Source organism: Bipolaris sorokiniana, assembly GCF_000338995.1.
Source record: "Bipolaris sorokiniana ND90Pr unplaced genomic scaffold COCSAscaffold_10, whole genome shotgun sequence".
In the NCBI taxonomy this organism is placed as follows: domain Eukaryota; kingdom Fungi; phylum Ascomycota; class Dothideomycetes; order Pleosporales; family Pleosporaceae; genus Bipolaris; species Bipolaris sorokiniana.
In genome coordinates, this window is record NW_006911904.1 from 1,049,738 (window position 1) to 1,064,454 (window position 14,717).

General features: G+C 47.2%; 7 protein-coding genes across 7 annotated transcripts; 4 read left to right on the forward strand and 3 right to left on the reverse strand.

Annotated features, from left to right (window-relative positions):
• Nucleotides 1–1,310: 1,310 nt before the first annotated feature.
• COCSADRAFT_146559 (uncharacterized protein) lies at nt 1,311–2,446 on the forward strand. Its single transcript, XM_007703753.1, has 2 exons — nt 1,311–1,802; nt 1,883–2,446. The coding sequence occupies exons 1-2, from the start codon at nt 1,388–1,390 to the stop codon at nt 2,377–2,379; spliced, it is 912 nt and encodes a 303-aa protein (XP_007701943.1). The 5' UTR covers nt 1,311–1,387; the 3' UTR covers nt 2,380–2,446.
• Nucleotides 2,447–3,013: 567 nt separating this feature from the next.
• Nucleotides 3,014–4,699, reverse strand: COCSADRAFT_94036 (uncharacterized protein; the record flags this gene model as incomplete). Its single annotated transcript, XM_007703754.1, has 4 exons — nt 3,014–3,174; nt 3,230–3,438; nt 3,490–4,510; nt 4,570–4,699. The coding sequence occupies 4 exons, from the start codon at nt 4,697–4,699 to the stop codon at nt 3,014–3,016; spliced, it is 1,521 nt and encodes a 506-aa protein (XP_007701944.1).
• Nucleotides 4,700–5,578: 879 nt separating this feature from the next.
• Nucleotides 5,579–6,799, reverse strand: COCSADRAFT_342943 (glycoside hydrolase family 33 protein; the record flags this gene model as incomplete). Its single annotated transcript, XM_007703755.1, has 2 exons — nt 5,579–5,995; nt 6,041–6,799. 2 exons carry the CDS (start codon nt 6,797–6,799, stop codon nt 5,645–5,647), a joined length of 1,110 nt encoding a protein of 369 aa, XP_007701945.1. The 3' UTR covers nt 5,579–5,644.
• A 597-nt stretch (nt 6,800–7,396) lies between these two features.
• Nucleotides 7,397–9,009, forward strand: COCSADRAFT_162188 (uncharacterized protein; the record flags this gene model as incomplete). Its single annotated transcript, XM_007703756.1, has 3 exons — nt 7,397–7,535; nt 7,589–7,977; nt 8,029–9,009. The coding sequence occupies 3 exons, from the start codon at nt 7,397–7,399 to the stop codon at nt 9,007–9,009; spliced, it is 1,509 nt and encodes a 502-aa protein (XP_007701946.1).
• Nucleotides 9,010–9,375: 366 nt separating this feature from the next.
• On the forward strand, nt 9,376–10,405 carry COCSADRAFT_28095 (uncharacterized protein; the record flags this gene model as incomplete). The annotated part of the gene is made up of 3 exons (XM_007703366.1): nt 9,376–9,432; nt 9,484–9,580; nt 9,630–10,405. 3 exons carry the CDS (start codon nt 9,376–9,378, stop codon nt 10,403–10,405), a joined length of 930 nt encoding a protein of 309 aa, XP_007701556.1.
• A 340-nt stretch (nt 10,406–10,745) lies between these two features.
• Nucleotides 10,746–12,904, forward strand: COCSADRAFT_93815 (uncharacterized protein; the record flags this gene model as incomplete). Its single annotated transcript, XM_007703757.1, has 4 exons — nt 10,746–10,886; nt 10,970–11,079; nt 11,150–12,198; nt 12,246–12,904. The coding sequence occupies 4 exons, from the start codon at nt 10,746–10,748 to the stop codon at nt 12,902–12,904; spliced, it is 1,959 nt and encodes a 652-aa protein (XP_007701947.1).
• COCSADRAFT_201228 (uncharacterized protein) lies at nt 12,891–13,885 on the reverse strand (the record flags this gene model as incomplete). The annotated part of the gene is made up of 2 exons (XM_007703758.1): nt 12,891–13,783; nt 13,837–13,885. The coding sequence occupies 2 exons, from the start codon at nt 13,883–13,885 to the stop codon at nt 12,921–12,923; spliced, it is 912 nt and encodes a 303-aa protein (XP_007701948.1). The 3' UTR covers nt 12,891–12,920.
• Nucleotides 13,886–14,717: the final 832 nt, after the last annotated feature.

Genomic DNA, 14,717 nt, shown 5'->3' on the forward strand with positions numbered 1-14,717 from the left:
ATATGACTTTGCTGCAGGATGATCGAGTGTAGGGAAAGAAAAGAAAAGTGGGTATAGAATAAGCCGAAAGTCACCCGAAACAGTCTCTCGCGCTGGCGTGGAGGAACTGCAATAGAGAGGCATAAGAACAGTCTTACAGCTATGGGACTAGCTGTCTACTAAGAGGGGGGTAGTGTAACGATGTTACAACTTCGCCATGTATCGGACCAATCCCAGAGCCGGATCGGAGGTAGTACTCGCCGCCCTCTTCATCAACCACTCGTTGTGAGGTCGGATCCGATTCGGATCCGACTAAGATAAGTATATAAGGAGACACTCCCTGTAGCTAGCTCTGTAGACTTTTGATATCCTTTCGTACAAGGCCTATAGGTGTCTATTCGAATCAAGGCTCGTTTGATGTCCCACGCACTCCCATATGCCTCTGAGTGACACTACCGCCGATACTGATCCGAGTAGTCTTGCCTGCGCCGTTACAAGGCCTTAGTATGGAGCTCTTATGCAACTACCAAACTTAGAAAATTGAGACTAGAAACTGTTACCTCCTAAGACTAGCTATTCATGATGCTGTAGCGACTAATTACAGTATACCTATTTCTATATATAAACCTCTTTTATTCCATAAATATACTTGAATTTTCCTACAGTTCGATGTCTACACATTAATCCATACCTACTTACTAGAGCTATAGCTACCGAACAGGCAAGTAAGTAGCGATTTAGGTGTATTTTTTGATAATTTGCAGTACTAGGAGAGGCCGTTATTTTCCAGCTTTCATCGGTTGGATGAGAGCCGAGGTATCACAAGAAAGAACAAAGATACGCACGTAAGTACGTATAGCTTCGATCCTCGGTCGAAAGGCCTCCAATGGGGCTTCGATGGATTCATGTACCCCGCATTTTTAAATAGCGATCGTCAGAAACATACCGCTTTTGAGAAAGGAATCTGATCTAGGTCAACTACATAGCTTTTATCTGGGATGACGCCGGGTCAGCCAAAACATCTCTATTTACCCACAGCCCAAATTTTCATTGGTGTTCAGGGCAAGTGCAGTAAGTATTAAAACGCTTTTGCTTGCCGAATGAAGCCTGGTCGCACTTGGCACCGTCTCAACGTATGGGATACATCCGTTAGAACCACTTGTTAGTTTACGCAACGTGAACCTAAAATATAACGAGGATACAGGAAATGAATCAGGCGTTCGGTTATGGTGGATACTTCAAGGGCAGATATCAATAGCGCTTAATATCCTGGGCACTCTCAGAGATTTGTATGTAAATGCCTCGAGTATATTCACTCAATTCATGATCCAAACTTACACCGCCCCATAACTGGTCCTACTGTTCGGTTGTTGGCAATTCTTTTGCGCTTCCTATACCAGTCGCGAACATGAGGTTCGGCATTGCATGTCTGCTCTTGAAACTCGCTGTGCTGTCTACAGCCCAGTGGGATAACAACTCAACAGCCCCAATCGAGCTTGCGCCTGCACCCTGGACTTTGAAGGGTACCGTCTATTCTATCACCTATATTCCCCTTTCAACCAAGCTACCGACTAAGGCGTTCGCACCACTCGAACGGCAGTACGCGTCAGCCGTAGAGGGTGAATATGTTGGCATACTTGGCCAGATACAGATTATCCGGTACACGGATAGCCCTGTTGGTCCGTATGACGAGCTCCTGATCGTTCCGGGTTTCTTCAAATACAACCATACAAGCCCTAGTGGAAAATTAGAGGAGAGGAAGAACCTCAGAGTCAGTAGGATCTATGTTAGCCAAAAGTATACGAATTGGAACGGGAGAATGAGTACGTTTATTACATATCCTAGTCACTTGACCGTGTACACGCATCCTAGACAACAGAAATTTCCACTAATACACCGACAGATTGGAACATTCCAAAGCACCTAGCCAAATTTGACTGGGTCGAAGGAAGTGATGGCAAAACATCGGTCAAAATTTATCCACACGATACCACTGGTGACCCTTTCGAATCCAAACCAGCAGAGAAACCCTGGTTTCAGGCCACATTCAAGCCGAGCCTGTTACCTGGCATACCATTCAGCACTGATCTATACAATCTTCTGGGTGTTGATACATTACTAGCCCAACCGCCCTTGCCCGCTGGTAACGGTACTTACGACGAGCTTCCGGGGACAAAACAATGGGCAGCCACCATGCCAAATCAAGTAACTAAAAGCGCTACATTGGGAACCATTGATTTAGATCAGGGAGATGGCGACGTGCAGAAGGGACAGGACACAAATGCGGTGGGCGATGAGTACTTTCCGAATTTCTGGCCAGGTGTTCCACGTCTGAACATCGCCACCAAGTTAGCGAACGCCACTATTACCTTTAGTGCTCCTGAGGTTTGGACCAACTAAGTACAAAATGGCAGAACCATTCTCTCCTTCCATTGTTGATAGTTCGATAATAGTAATAAGTTATCCCATATCATGACGCTGCCATAGTGACTTTAGTCAGAGCTTACGCGTAACCTAATGAAAAACGGCTTTGCCGAGAAGAAACCTAGATTAGATCAATGATTTCTGCTTGTGAGTGAAACGTGGGAACTTGTACAGCTAAGTAGAACGTACCAGCGATAGAGGTATAATGCGCGGAGGTATCTGGTGGTTTCTCCAATGTCTGGAGAAATGCAACGATGCAGTTTCTTACCGTTACTCCCAAAAGACGATAGAGAACAAAAGCAATGTGTTGTTCCCAAACCACTCGTTGTATTTACTCATACAAATCGCAAACTGTGCATCGTATCACAGGAGCTATGTTGTTACCGAGTGTAAAATGGACAAAGATGAGAGCAGAAAACTGTCGATTCATTCATGCTTTTAAGGATTTGAGCGCTAGAAAAGCAGATAAGAAATGATTTCGACATACTTTGGTTGAGAGGGTTTGAGCTACCCTCTATGCACAAACTTATATACACACATAGCCTACAGTACTTGCAAAACGTTTGGCCAAGGCACGTAGCTACAATTGGGGTTGATCTGGACAAAGAAACTACAGCACAGCTTTAGGTTTCCATCGGATGTATGGATGCTGATCCAACCGTGATTCAACCAAGTGATCGATTTCCCGTGTGTTCACTAGGCCAGGATGTGCTTGGTTAATATCCGTGAGACCACATAAGCGCATGGATGTCTCGAGTTCATCTTTAAGGACTGTGTCACATTTTGAGAATAAGTTCTTGGGAAATTAAAGGATACATCAACTTACTTTGCGTCAGATGTTTAACACCTTCTGCACCATATGTCAATGAATAAAGATACGGGCGACCCACTCCGACAGCGGTTGCACCTAGAGCAATCGCCTTGAGGATATCTGAGCCGCGTTCAAATCCGCCATCGATATAAACATGGAGGTTGTCAAACACATCTGGGCAGATGCGATGAAGTTCTAACAATACCAGAATACTTGGCTGAGCTCTGATAATGTCTTAGTTTGAAGTTAGAAAGTTTGGCAGATCGGTTACTTACCCGTCCAACGATCGACCGCCATGATTGCTAAGGAAGACACCGTCTGCTCCAAATTGCACGGCCATGATCGTATCTGCAGCGCTTTGCACGCCCTTAAGGACTACAGGCAAGCCGGAAACCCGCTTAATCCATGCAATATCTTCCCAAACTAGACTCTTCTCTACATAGGCTGCCATCAACCGGCCCATACCACCGCCCTTTTTGTCATTACTTGCAACCGCACCAGAAATAGCGCTCGCGATACTTTCGGCGGCTATGCGTTCATCTGCTTCGCGCTTACCTGGGACTGGAGCATCAACGGTAACGAATATGCCCTTAATGCCAACAGAAGCCGCTTTACGCAATAACTCCTCAGTTTTCACTCGCTCAGAGTTGACGTATAGCTGTAACCAGAATGTTTGCCCTTCTTTGCCTGCCTTGACAATGGAAGCAAGAGGATAACTCGCGTTGCTACTTATGCATTGCACGATTCCCTCATTTGCAGCACCTCTGGCCAAAGCAAGCTCACCGTCTGGATGTGCCATTCTCGCCATAGCTGCGGGTGATATGAAGAATGGTGCTGACGACTCGCACCCCAAGACGTTGCGTTTGATGGAAACAGTCTTGACATCGCGGAGGATACGCGGTCGGAACATGATTCGTCTTGTCACCTCTTTGTTCATCCTATGTGTAAAAAGATCTGTTGCAGCGCTGGAGTAAAATGCCCACGCTTTGGGCGTCAATGTATGGCGGGCAACTTCCTGGAAATCGGCGGCAGAAATGACCGAGTGGAGATTCAGTTTCTCGTAAATGAAGGGTATCTGTGCAAGTGCGTCGATAGATTCAGGCCGAGTAAGCATTGTGGGCTGAGGTTTAGATTTGGCATTTGACATTTCTTCTACTGTGCCTTCACGCAGGTTTTCGCTTGACGGGAGGATATCGCCGATGTATTTCTCTTGCGCTAGTGTTTCCTCGAGCATCCCCGGGGCGTGGATTTCGTTGTAGATTTCAGTCGCATCTTGGCCTGCATACCTGAGAATAGCTACGAATTGTTAATGAGATCTTACACAACATGTGCGGAAATTGAAGTCAACAGCTTACTATCTGCTCCTCCAGGATGCGAAGTGAGGAAATCGGTCACATTCCAGACTTGATTCTTGATGACAACCCAACAGCTTTCGCGACTGTTGTGCGCTCTCACGTCCTCAAATGACAGACAAGGATTCCCCATACTGTTTTGACTATTCCCCAAGATCAAAGAAACCTGTATAAAGAAACTTAAGACAGAAACGTCAAGGACAAAGAGGTTTTGGTAGTTGGAACTTTGCTCAATGTGTACCCATCGGAAACGAGACTCTTGATCTTTCACCTTATCTGCGCCACTTTGTCCTCTTTTGGCGCGCTTTTTCAATAAAACCCGCATTCGGGGAGAAGATGGATTCTCCATGCTGGTCCGAAGGGTGCGTTCTTCGGTGTTCTCAGCGTCGGGCAGCCTATCCATGCTGTACCTAGCTCCACAACGGACTTCTCCCCGAATGACGATCTCAACATCTAAAAACAGGAACACCTCTTATTGCCAGTTGCACACTCTGCACGGTGCATTACGTGCCTCTCGGCGCAGCTAAATAGCCGGATACTGTTACCCCACCAAAACAGTCCACATAGTGCACACAGCGCACGATGCAACACCAACCAAAAACACCGCCAAAAACACAACAAATTGCATTCCAAAGGATGTAAGAAACTGATAAAAGTGTGATGCTTTACAATGGTATCTGTCTCTCACTTCAAGAAGTCATTTGTGCTAGTTATCGATAGTGTTGGTTAATACTTTCTGATAAAGTCTTCATATGCGCAAAACAACTCCCAGGCAAAGTGCAATTGCATTTTCTGGCGAGTGAGATGAATGGATGAAAATGACCATACCCAGGTACCTACCTCCACTAGAAGTACAAAAGCATCTGTGCCATCTTGACATTAGAGAAAAATAACAATACCAGAGGCCGTAGACCATTTACATCACTACGATGTCATTTGACCAGAGGTCTGTTTCTTTAATGCAGTTTATCAAACAACTCTGATATATAATGCTTTGTAATTGATGAGTCTGGTCATATGTGAATTTGAATTTTGGTGCTAGTTCCGACATTATATCTATGTATAAAAATGTAGCGTTCTAGCTGTTTACCCAGTCAACGTCGAACCGAATGAACTTGATCCGCTGTCTCCAAAAAGTAAATGCAACATTCACGACATCATTAGCGTTCCTCTCCACCCAGATGCTGGGATAACTGAGTTCTCTATTCTCTTTTGTTCGCGAGTTGTTCGTCATGCAAAATCCATCGCCTACTTGTAAGGTCTTACTCTTCCACGTCCTACCTCCATCACTGCTCACACCCACGGTCATCATCTTGCGAGGTACTCCCCATACAGCATCCCTGGTCGAACCACGCTGGTTGATGCGTTTATCATCTTCGGGAGTGATGTCGTCGTAAAGGCCCTCGCGCTTCGCTTGGCCTTCCTCAAACTGAGAGTCGTTGTAAATCATGATGAGACGACCATCGGATTAAACCTCGAAACAGATACCAGAGTTTGGATTCGGAAGGGGTGTAGGCTTAGGCTCCGTCCAATCGATGCAGTTGGTAGATGTCGACATGTAGATATTGTCTGCCCACCGCGAGCGATAGAAAGCAATGTACGAGCCATCAAGAAGCGCTTTGATGTTCATATGTACAGCCCCTATAGAGTTGGGAACTTCCTTCTCTTGCCAAGTTTTTCCGCCATCTCTCGTGTATTTCACAACGGAGATGTCATCTGAGCCGACCCAGCAAAAGCCAGGAGGATTGCGACAGTACCACGCTGGGAGCACCCAGGTGCCATCTTCCAGAAAAGTGACTGGCTGTCTGATGAAGAGCCCTTCATCATCGAAAAGATTTTGCGCCAGACTCCATGTTTGGCCCCCATCCGATGACACACGGTATCGCACAATGGCTTTGTCTTGGTTTACAGCCGGCTGCGCCGTGTACATTACCCAAAGAGTTGTTGTTCCAGGAACGAGAAATAACACTGGATTCTGTTCACTACGCTCTGAATCGTCCGAGATCTTTTGTGGCGTCGACCATACCCGTGAACCCTTCTTCAGTCGCGAAAGATGGATGCAAATATCAGAGAGTCCTTCTTGAGAACCTCCAAACCATGCGCATAACAGGTCGCCATTTGGTAGCTGCAATAGATTGGAGGCGTGAACTTGTACTGTGGATGCCGGAATATAGTTTGAAGCGAAGAGAGGCTTGTTCGATTGGACGTTCAGCTCGGCGTTGAAGTCTAGCATTTTAAAGATATGGTAAAAATCCTTGTTGCTACTTCAAACGATGAACTGTTGAAAGCAAGCCGAGTATATAGCTCCTAAAAGAAAAGCGAACTTGATATAAGCTTGCCAAGTAAGCTTGTTCACACTAAGAACCAGTGAGCGTGCGCTTCCACAGGCTTCATAAGATCACGTCGGTATTACTCTTGTGGGTTAAGCCGATCCGGAAAGGGTTCCGAACATCTTTTCCTAGTCTTTCTAGTACCGAAATTGCCCCCGGATTTCTCACTGAGAGATTTAGAGAAGGTCACACGAAGGATTGCGGGGAAATGCGAATGCGGGGAGAAATCGGCCAGCATAGCAACCAAACTAGCTAAATATGGCCGTGTTTTAGTGCCATCTTGGTATATCATACGAGCCAGCTTGTGGGAGATGGAATTCTGCTCCTCACAGCTGTCCATCAATCACAATTCAAAACACGTCTTCTCACTTCCAAGTTCTTGATTCGATTCTGTGTACAAGATGGGTGGGGGTACAAGCATTTGGGTCTCGCCCCAGGCTCGGAGTGACCCATGAAAGATTTATAATGGCCGTTTGGCGTTTCTAGCAACTACCCTCGCCATGGCTGGCTGTGCCTATGGTTTTGATCAAGGAAACATTGGAGGAGTACTAACTTTACCGACTTTCAAGCATGCCTTTGAATTAGACAACCTAAGCGAAGATGCTGCGGATGCACGCAAAGGTAATATTGCGTCTTTGAGTAAGTTCCACTTCATCCCATAACCCACAAATTCTGATTCTAACTGTCAAAAGTGGCTGCTGGTGGTGCTGCAGGTGCTCTGCTATCTGCCCCATGTGCCGACTTCTTAGGTCGCAAGTGGTCCATGATCCTCTACGGCTTATTATATCTGCTAGGCTGTGCCTTTCAAGAGGTTCCCCATCTCGGTCTTTTCTACGCAGGCAGATTTCTTGCTGGTGTGGCAATTGGGTGCATGTCCGCTGGCGCACCCCAATTTTTGGCGGAAAACTCACCCAGAGCGATTCGTGGGTCAATGACTTGTCTCTACAACCTAATGATCACCACTGCTCTTTCACTAGCATTCTGGACGAATTTTGGCGTCAGCAAATGGAAAAATGTCAATGCCACAGACAACACACAATGGATGTTAGCATTGGGCATTCAACTTATCCCAGGAGTATTTGTATGCATCTCTCCAGTCTCAACCAGTGGTGCCATTACTAACTTATAGAAGATGGTGGCGATGCTCCCCTTTGTGGGAGAGACGCCTCGTGCCTTGATTGCGCGTGGAAAGTGTGAGCAAGGTCTTATCAATCTCGTCAAGCTTCGGAAGCTCCCCGAATCCCACCCTTATGTTCAGCAAGAATACATGGAAACATGCGCACAAGTGGACCTAGAGCAAGAGATCGCAGCCGGACGTAACTATTGGCTAGTGATCAAGGATGTTGCGCTTGTACCATCCAACAGGCGTCGCTTTCTCCTCGCCATCATGCTGTTCCTCTTCCACAAACTCACGGGAACCGACTCACTCAACTACTTTGCCCCGGAAATCTTCACTATGATTGGCGTACGAGGGGGATCTCAAGCCTTGTTCACCACTGGCCTCTATGGTGTTGTCAAGCTTGTTACTGTACTCATTTACGTCGTCTTCATTGTTGACCGCGTCGGGCGAAGATTGCCTCTTATCATCGGTGCATGCCTTCAGGCTACTGCCATGTTGTACATAGCGCTCTACGTCCGATTTGCGAAACCAGAAGTGGGCGGTGGCACCGAAGTGGGCGGTGTTTTTGGTATCGTCTGGATTTACATCTACGCTTTTGGATGGTCATTCGGTCATAGTGTGGCTTGCTATGTGGTGGCTGCAGAGATCTTCCCTTCTCGTATTCGCTCTTTCTGCATGAGCTTGTGCTTCTTCACTAACTGGATTGTTGATTTTGGCATTACCAAAGCCACTCCGTCGATGATGACGCATTTGGGATGGGGAACGTTCCTTTTGTACGCAGTACTGACCTACATCGGCGCTAATTTCGTCTACTTCTGTATGCCGGAGATGAAGGGTCGGTCCATTGAGTCTATGGACGACTTGTTCCAATTTTCGATCTGGTCTATGTGGAAGAGGGCATATCCAAAGGAAGATGAAATGGTTCGTCGAGACATTGGCGATGTTGCTCATGACAAGAAGGATGAAAAATCCGTACGGATTGAGAAAGTTTAGATTTGTTGTAAACATGAAATTTATATATAGGGTTATCCCAGTACATAAGGAAGTAAATCATCAATATAGTGTAAAAACAATATTTCCCTTCCAATGCTATGCTCCAGTCCAGCTTTCCGTCTGCCGAAATGCCATGTCGTGGAGTTTACAGGGTGGGTCCATGCGACAAAGCGCATACTAGTCCGATGAAACGATGCCAAGCGAATTGTTCGAAGACTAGGTATTCGGGAGCCGGCATTCTCACCGTAGGATGACCCTTCGGAACCTAAAAAACACTAGTCATCTTCGAATGTAGAAAAGAGGCCTTTGGCACTCTAAACCAAGGCAAATAAGGATCTTTGAACCTTCCAAATCACATGCGACACGATGAATAATTACACCAAGACTTTCAAACTGAATACAGGCACTAATATCCCCGGTGTGGTACGATAATAGACATCAACTCTCACTTGTAGTATGTATTAATTGATATAGGGGTTCGGAACATGGCAGGCAGCCCCAGGTGAGGCTAGCAGTGCAGTTAAGATTGCCATAAAGTCGGGATATAGACACTTGGACTGTGCTCATTTATGTAAGCATAAGAGTGACTTCACATCATATTATTTTCTAACTCTGTATAGATTGGAATGAGGCTGAGATTGGGCAAGCGCTCTCTGAAGTGTTCAAGGAAACCTTAATATCTCGATCCGAAATCTTCATAACTACAAAATTATGGTCCTCCCAACATTCAAATGCTGAATCTGCTCTTCGCCAATCTTTGAAAGACCTCCAACTCGATTACGTTGACCTTTACCTTATGCACTGGCCAGTTTCTCTTCTGCCAAACGATCCTTCACAACCTAATTTCGGCAAAGAAGACCGTACGGTGCACGCCTTGGACTGGGACTTTTCGAAGACATGGGCTGCGATGGAGAAGCTATTATCCACTGGTCTTGTCAAAGCCATCGGCGTGGCAAACTTTTCCACGGCCAACCTCGAGAAACTACTTAAAACAGCAAAAGTGGTTCCTGCAGTTAACCAAACAGAGCTGCACCCCCTGCTACCTCAAAACAAGCTTCACGATTTTTGCACGAAGCACGATATACACCAAACCGCGTTCGGGCCGCTTGGTGGTAAAGGTTCAACGCTACATACGCACAAAGACGTGATAGAGATTGCAGAGCAATGGAAGGCAATTCCTGCACAAGTGCTTCTTTCGTGGGGTTTGAGCCACGGGTGGAGTGTCATCCCTAAAAGTGTGAATGCTGAAAGAATTAAGGGGAATTTGAAGGTTTTCGAGCTAGGAATGGATGAAGTCAGTAGGTTGGACAAGTTGGCGAAGACAGAAGGGAGGAGATTTAATAGGCCAAATTGGGGTATTACGGTTTTTCACGATGACGATGACAGTGTTGCATAGGTAATTGACTAATTGTTTGAGCAAATTGTGTCAACTGATCTGCGTACGCAACAAGCTGTGATGATACTTGGTAGACGTGCGACGACATTATCTGTATCGTCGTGCAACCCAGGTTGATTATTTACTGTACGGCAACGAAGCCTCTCAGTAGTCATGTAGTTGATAATGGATTGTCTGATCATCGCCCGATTTAGTGAGTTCGGTAATTTATTGGGGACCCCGCTCTTTGAGAATTACCATCAGCCCGATGTCCGTAGGTGGGAAGTCAGGGGGACACTAGAGAAAATGGATCACCTCGCATTTCCGTGCCAGTCTATCCATCCCAAGCAAACGAGCAAACATGCCACCAAAAAGGCCATGGTCTCAGTCAAATGATGGACATTGTTCCCCACAATCGAGACCATCTGACTCATCCCTTGACATACATGCACCGTCCATCTCTCGCAAAGTAAAGGCGTGCGCCGCTTGTCGAAAACAAAAGGTTTGGCTACCTCGTGGCAAACCACTCAGTCCGCAGAGAAGTCCGGATGGTATCAGCTGACTAGTCAATCCTCAACAATCTAGATCAAGTGCATAATTGATGACCGTGGACCGCTGTGCAAGCGATGTACGGAGCGGAATCTAGCATGCGTGCTAAACAAAAGCCTGCAAACGCTGATTGAAGAGCGCGGTCAGTACGTATAGTAGTTGCGTGCGACATGACACGACAGCTTATTTGCAGCTAAGACTGACAATTGCACGTAGATGGAGACACACGCTGGCGGCCGACCTCGAGCACGTACATGTTGCATTGCAGCAAGTCCTATCACAGTTGTCTCTTCCTCCTCTTCCTCCTCTTCAATCGGAAGTCACTGCTCAGCAGGATGAATCACCCCAAAACATGACTGAACGTGACGACCCCGGGCCTTCATGTGATAATTCGCCTCAGCTATCTCCAGGAGACGACGCGCTTCACGTTCCCATAGAATCACTATATCAAATCACTCGGCTGAGGGCTCTACGTTCCGATGATATACCTGACGCATCCGTCCCGTCCCTGGCACACCCCCCAAACCAGCCCATCAACGACTTTATCTCAAAGGGCATCATAGGCGCTGAAGATGCCCAACGTCTTGTAAAGATTTATCTCCAACGTATTGACAAGTTCATATACTTGCTCGGCGGTGGGAATTATCGGGATCTTGAAAGCATGCGACGCGGCTCTCCTATCTTAACTGCTGCTATATGCACTGTTGCCGCACTTCATGATCCTGCCGATAATCATCTGTATGGACCTTGCAATAGGGAGTTTCGTCGTCTAGTGGCGGCATCCATGTTCGAGCACCGCATCAATCGAGACTGTATGCGTGCCATGTGTGTTGGTGCGTACTGGCTCCACGACATCTCTTGGACCCTTTCCGGATGTGCTATTCGCCGAGCCACAGAGATTAACCTGCATCGAAACTACCAGCTGGTTATCCAAAAGAATAACGAAGACGCCATGGACTGTATGCGGATATGGTATATACTATACATCTGTGATCATCACCTGTCTGTGCTGTATGGCCGCCAGAGCATTATTCGTGAAGATGTATCGATCCTGGAATGGGAAGAGCTCTTGAAGTCACCCGTGGTCACTGATTCTGATAGACGCATGATTAGCCAGATGGCTTTGTTGATCATTATGAGCAATATTCGAGACCTTTTTGGACCTGATACTGGGGAGCCAGTCCCTAGGGTGTTTGTGTCGCAGTTGGCGAGTTTCGGCAAGCGCATCGATCAGTGGATGGGGTTTTGGACGACGGAGTTGATGAGTAGGTTCAAGTTACATCATATTATTGAATTGTACTAATACGCAAAGAACTTCATGAGCGCATTGGGGAGTTTCCCAGCAAAGGGGTTATACTGCACCATCATTTCGCAAAGCTTTATCTACATTCTCATGTATTTCGAGGTCTCAAAGGTGCCGCTGTCCCAACATACTTCCGGGAAAGTGCACTGGCTGCCGTCTCCGCGTCCACGGCTATCATTGAGCTTATACTTGGTGATCCAGATGTAAGGGAAAGTCTTGTTGGGATTCCCCACTATATACACTCCATGATTGCTTTTGCTTGTGTACTCTTACTCAAAGTGGCCGCGCAGCATTCGGGTCAATACATTGACGACGGCTTTGTTCTCGACTTAATTACCAGAGTGGTCCAACAGTTCCGATCGACATCTACCGGCAAATACCACTTAGTCCACTTGATGGCCGATGGCCTTGAAAGGATGGCAGCATCCAAGATTCAAAGTCCTTCTGTATTGCAAATGCAAAACCCCTCCCCCAATGGTGACCCGCAGGTTGGGCTGTCACATGGTATCGGCAATACGGCAACACCATTCAATACTAACAACACGGGTACTACGTATGCAAATAACCTTGCTGGCACCGGCTTCGAAGGAGAGTTTGGTTTAGAGACTTCACAATTTCTCTTATCCGACTTTGGAAACTTTGACTTCAATTTCGGCGGGATGGGATAGATTTATGGCCGTCACTTTAACCTTTCAAACTCTTCGCGAACCTCTCCACCTCCTCCGTTAAACTTATATCACGGCTCATTCCCAATGACTCCGCCAATGCAATATCGAATCTCGCTGGCCAGCTGGCAACGATAGCCTCCACCTTGAGATCCCGCTTTTCCTCCACCAGCGCTAATGCCTCGCGGCCATCCACCTCCATTAGTGCATCGAGGATCTGGCCCCCCTTAACCGTCTGACCAGGCAGATTGACGGTCCTTCCATGGTTTGAGCTGAAATTCTCTGCAGACACATCCTTGATAGCAACAAGATTGCGCACGACGGTCTTCGGCGAACACACCCACATCTCGAGGTCCATACTTACAGGTACCACCGACGACTCCCCTTTCAGCGGTTCCCGAACAATACCAGACGCGAAACTCGACGCGACCGCGGATGGGGCACCGGGTCTGACAATGACTGTTGGAAGCCGACATATCCGCCCATCGATTAACCCGCGACACGAGTAATCGTTGATCAATGTCTCTACAATCAACTTTTCCGCACCGTACGAGGATTGCGGAATCGGAATCGTCCTCTCTGATATAAAAGAACTGGAAGGGTCAGGGGGTCCGTAGACGGTGAGGGATGATGGAAAAACGACGATAACACCTGGTTGATTTCGCCGGAGGTAGTCAAGGATCAAGCGGTGCGAGTCGACGTTGACGATGAGGCCGAGATCAAAGTTTGCTTCGGCGCCTCCAGACATGATCCCGTGTAGTAAATAACATGCTGACCATGTCTGAGAGCAGAGTAAAGAATCCACAGCAGAAGATTGCGTAAGGTCGGCTTTGGAGGTGACAACACGGGATGCGTCTGGGCACGGCGGCTCAAAAACATCGGCTAGGACGAGATTGTTGGAGAAGATGCGAGGAGGGATATGGCAAGCTCTTGACCTATAAAACCACCAGCTCCAGTTATAAGGATGTATTGCTTGTTTTCCATTTGGGAGCTCATGGTTGGCCGGGTAACTTGTAAAAGCAGTTATAGTGGAAGAATTTGTAGATGAGTCAGAAGCAATACCAGAAAGACTGTGTAATACAGGCATTTAATCGAGCTATTCATATGAATATAGTCTCACAATTATTTGCCATGAACACCGTTGCTTGGGCAGTTGTGCCTAAGCCGGCGAGAAGGCCGAAGAGAATCTGCAGCTGACCGGGTTCCCGGCATGCTTCCCATCGGAATTCCATTCCGATCTTGAAGTGGGACAGAACTGTTTAACACGACAATACTCCACAACCAAGAGACACCGAACACCAACTTTGTGATTTTATGGTACCCTTCAAAACAATTAAATTTTTGTTAGAAATCACTCCTAAAGCGCCTAATAAGGCAACTCACAACTCATATCGGGCCCAGCCCTCCCTCTGACAGAGAGATGGCGGTGCCAGGTACCCCAGGGCAGACACTTCGACCTCCAGAAGTGACACACACGCGCCCTGAGGACCCAAATACCCCTAGCCTAGCTAACCTACGCACTACAAAAAGACACAGGCAAGCCGAAGCAGCGCCTATACCTATATCGTTCGGTGGTAGTGCTAACAAGAGACAACTGGTGACGGGCGCGGTTACGGAGAAGATCACGGCAGCCCAAGAGGCCGCCAAAACTAGACACAGCATCATCACAGCTATCGCGAACGCGATTGATCATTGCCTAGAGAACTTCACTAGCATAGCGGAGCGCCTGGTCGCACAAGAACTACAGCAACGTGTGGTGTATGCCCTAACCAACTCTATCCACCACCATCCACGACCACCCCCCAGTCTGTGAGCG